We start from the raw sequence: 3,665 nt of genomic DNA, 5'->3' as shown, positions 1-3,665 counted from the left end.
GAACATAGTTCAGGGAAACATTTTGTTTTCGTTGTTTTGTTGTTTTTCTTTTCTTTTCTTTTTCTTCTTCTTTTTGTTTTACAAACGTCTTCAAGTTCCAAAGAGGGTAATGAAAGAAAGGTAACCGGCTCAAAGGGTTAGAAAAGAATTGGAGTGTTTGGGGTAGCGAGAATGAAAGCATTTGTCATCCTAATTGGATAATGTTGTTGCTACAGAAAGACTAGACATAGTACCTTTTGACTGTGTCTGCATTTACAGCTGTTTTGGGGTCATTTCCTTCGATGTCTCCCAGGTATAACGCCCCTTTTGGCAATAATTTTCTGATAATGTATGGTCCTTTCCAGTTAGGAGCAAACTTTCCTTTTGCTTCCTGATGATGGAGAAGAATACGCCTTAAAACGAGTTGCCCCACTTCAAAGTTTCTAGGCCGCACTTTCTTGTTGTAGGCACGGGCCATTCTTTGTTGATACAACTGCCCGTGGCAGACTGCTGCCATTCGCTTTTCATCGATCAGGGTTAACTGTTCCAGACGGGTTTTGACCCACTCACTGTCCTCAATTTCAGCTTCAACAATGATCCGAAGACAAGGGATTTCAACTTCTGCAGGTATTACGGCTTCAGTGCCATAAACCAAAAGATACGGGGTTGTTCCGACTGATGTGCGCACAGTAGTGCGATATCCCAACAATGCAAACGGCAAATTTTCATGCCATTGCCTGGAACTTTGGATCATCTTTCTCAGAATCTTCTTGATGTTCTTGTTTGATTCCTCGACAACACCATTGGCTTTGGGCCAATAAGGAGTAGAGTTCCGATGCATTATCTTGAACTGTTCGCATATCTCTCTCATCAAATGACTATTAAAGTTTGCAGCATTATCCGTAATGATAGTCGCAGGGATACCAAAACAGCAGATGAGATTGGAATGCACGAAGTCTACCACAGCTTTCTTGGTGACAGATTTGAGAGTAATTGCTTCAACCCACTTTGTGAAGTAGTCAATAGCGACCAATATGAATCTATGCCCATTTGAAGCTTTTGGCTCGATCGGCCCAATGACGTCCATACACCAGGCAACAAATGTCCAAGGTGCTGACATGGGATGCAGTTCTGTAGGCGGTGCATGAATCAAATCACCGTGCACCTGACACTGATGACATTTCCGGACGAAACTGAAGCAATCATTTTCCATAGTCATCCAATAATAGTCTGCTCGGAGGATTTTCTTTGCCAAAACATACCTGTTCATGTGAGGTCCACACACCCCTGCGTGCACTTCATATATGATTCTTCCGGCCTCTTCGGCGTCAACACATCTTAACAAATTGAGATCTGGAGTCCTTTTGTATAAGACCTCACCACTCAAGAAGAAACCACTTGCGAGCCGTCTGATAGTCCTCTTTTGGTCTCTACTGGCTTGCTCGAGATATTCTTTAGTTTTCAGAAATCTCTTGATATCATGATACCATGGCTGAATATTTGGTTCTGCCTCAACCGTATTGCTGTAATCGTGCCTTTCTCGAATTTGGATTTCCAAAGGGTCAATGTGGGCATTACCTGGGCATGGCAACATCGAGGCCAAAGTAGCGAGCGCATCGGCCAATTCATTGCGACAACGAGGGATGTACCTGAACTCGATTGACTTGAACCGCCTGCTAAGATCTTCCACATATTGCCTGTAGGGAATAAGCTTGACATCTCGAGTTTCCCATTCTCCCTGAGCTTGTCGGATGATCAGATCCGAATCTCCGATGATCAATAATTCTTCGACGTCTTGGTCGATTGCCATGTTCATACCCATAATGCAGGCTTCATACTCGGTAGTGTTGTTTGTGCAGAAAAACCAAAGTCGGGCTGTGGCTAGATAATGCTGACAAGTGGGTGAGATCAAGATTGCCCCAATTTCAACACCTTTTGCGTTCACGGCCCCGTCGAAGAACATTTTCTAAGCATTGGTGTCTTCGGATATTACCTCAATTGAATTTACCTCTTCATCCAGGAAGTAGGTGCTCAAAGGCTAGTATTCATCATCAACAGGGTTTTCAGCCAGGTGATCTGCTAAAGCCTGGGCTTTCATTGCCGTGCGGGTGACATAGACTATGTCAAATTCAGTGAGCAGGATCTGTCACTTTGCTAACCTCCCTGTGGGCATCGGCTTCTGGAATATGTACTTCAGAGGATCCAACCTGGTGATGAGGTAAGTGGTATAGGCCAACAGGTAATGCCTAAGCTTTATGAGCGACCCAAGTTAGGGCGCAACAAGTCCTTTCCAACAGGGTATATTTGGCTTCATAGCTTGTGAACTTTTGCTAAAATAGTAGATCGCCTGCTCTCTTTTCCCGATCACGTCATGTTGTCCGAGGACACATCCAAAGGAATTTTCCAAGACCGTCAAATACCAAAATAGAGGCCTCCCCCGTTCAGGTGGGACCAAGACTAGCGGGTTCGATAGGTATTCTTTGATTTTGTCAAAGGCTTCTTGACACTCATCTGTCCAATTAATTGCTGCATCTTTCTTCAACAGTTTGAAGATGGGTTCGCATGTGGAAGTCAACTGAGCTATGAATCGGCTAATGTAGTTCAACCTTCCCAAAAGGCTCATAACCTCTTTCTTGGTTCTTGGAGGAGGCAAATCTCGAATAGACTTTATCATTGTTGGGTCTAACTCGATGCCCCTTCGACTGACTATAAATCCCAAGAGCTTGCCAGATGGAACCCCAAATGTACATTTGGCTGGATTTAGCTTCAAATCATATTTGCGTAGCCGCTCAAAGAATTTTCTCAAGTCTCGAACATGGTCGTCTTGGGTCCTAGATTTGATGATCACGTCGTCTACATACACCTCAATTTCTTGGTGCATCATGTCATGAAAGATGGCAGTCATGGCCCTCATATAGGTTGCCCTGGCGTTCTTCAAACCAAAAGGCATGACCCTGTAACAGTAGGTGCCCCAGGGTGTGGTGAAAGCTATCTTTTCCGCATCCTCTTCATCCATCAACACCTGGTGATATCCTGCATAACAATCCACGAAGGATTGTATCTCATGTTTGGCGCAGCTATCAACAAGGATGTGGATGTTCGGCAAAGGGAAGTTATCCTTGGGACTTGCTTTGTTCAGATCTCTGTAGTCCACACATACTCAAGTTTCCCGTCTTTCTTTGGCACTGGAACTACATTGGCTAACCATGTGGTGTATCGGACCACTCGGATCACCCCCGCTTTCAACTGTTTTGTGACCTCTTCTTTAATCTTGTCACTGATATCAGTTTTGAACTTTCTTTGCTTTGGCTGGACAGGGGGATAATCGGGGTAGGTTGGCAACTTGTGAACCACCAAATCAACACTTAGTCCTGGCATGTCATCGTATGACCAAGCAAACACATCTTTGAATTCAAACAAAAGTTGGATCAATGCATCTCGGGCTTTTTCATAAGTGTGAATGCTTATCTTGGTTTCTTTGACTTCTTCAGAACTACCCAAATTAACCGGCTCGGTTTCATTTAAGTTTGGTTTAGGTTTATTCTCAAATTGTTCCAATTCTCGATTTATTTCCCTAAAAGCCTCCTCTTCATCATATTCCGGTTCTTGGTTTATTATTTCACAATTAGACAGCGTGTTTGGATCTGGGCATGAAGTCCGCAAGCATGTCATGTTATTTAAAGCCG

The 3,665-nt window shown here is 43.8% G+C and overlaps 1 protein-coding gene across 1 annotated transcript; it reads right to left on the bottom strand.

The window, feature by feature from the left end:
- Nucleotides 705-1,789, bottom strand: LOC109234815. Its single transcript, XM_019400867.1, has 2 exons — nucleotides 1,355-1,789; nucleotides 705-857 (listed from the first exon to the last, which is right to left on the bottom strand). The coding sequence occupies exons 1-2, from the start codon at nucleotides 1,787-1,789 to the stop codon at nucleotides 705-707; spliced, it is 588 nt and encodes a 195-aa protein (XP_019256412.1).

Source organism: Nicotiana attenuata, chromosome 11, assembly GCF_001879085.1.
Source record: "Nicotiana attenuata strain UT chromosome 11, NIATTr2, whole genome shotgun sequence".
In the NCBI taxonomy this organism is placed as follows: domain Eukaryota; kingdom Viridiplantae; phylum Streptophyta; class Magnoliopsida; order Solanales; family Solanaceae; genus Nicotiana; species Nicotiana attenuata.
This window is presented reverse-complemented; position numbering and strand designations above follow the sequence as displayed.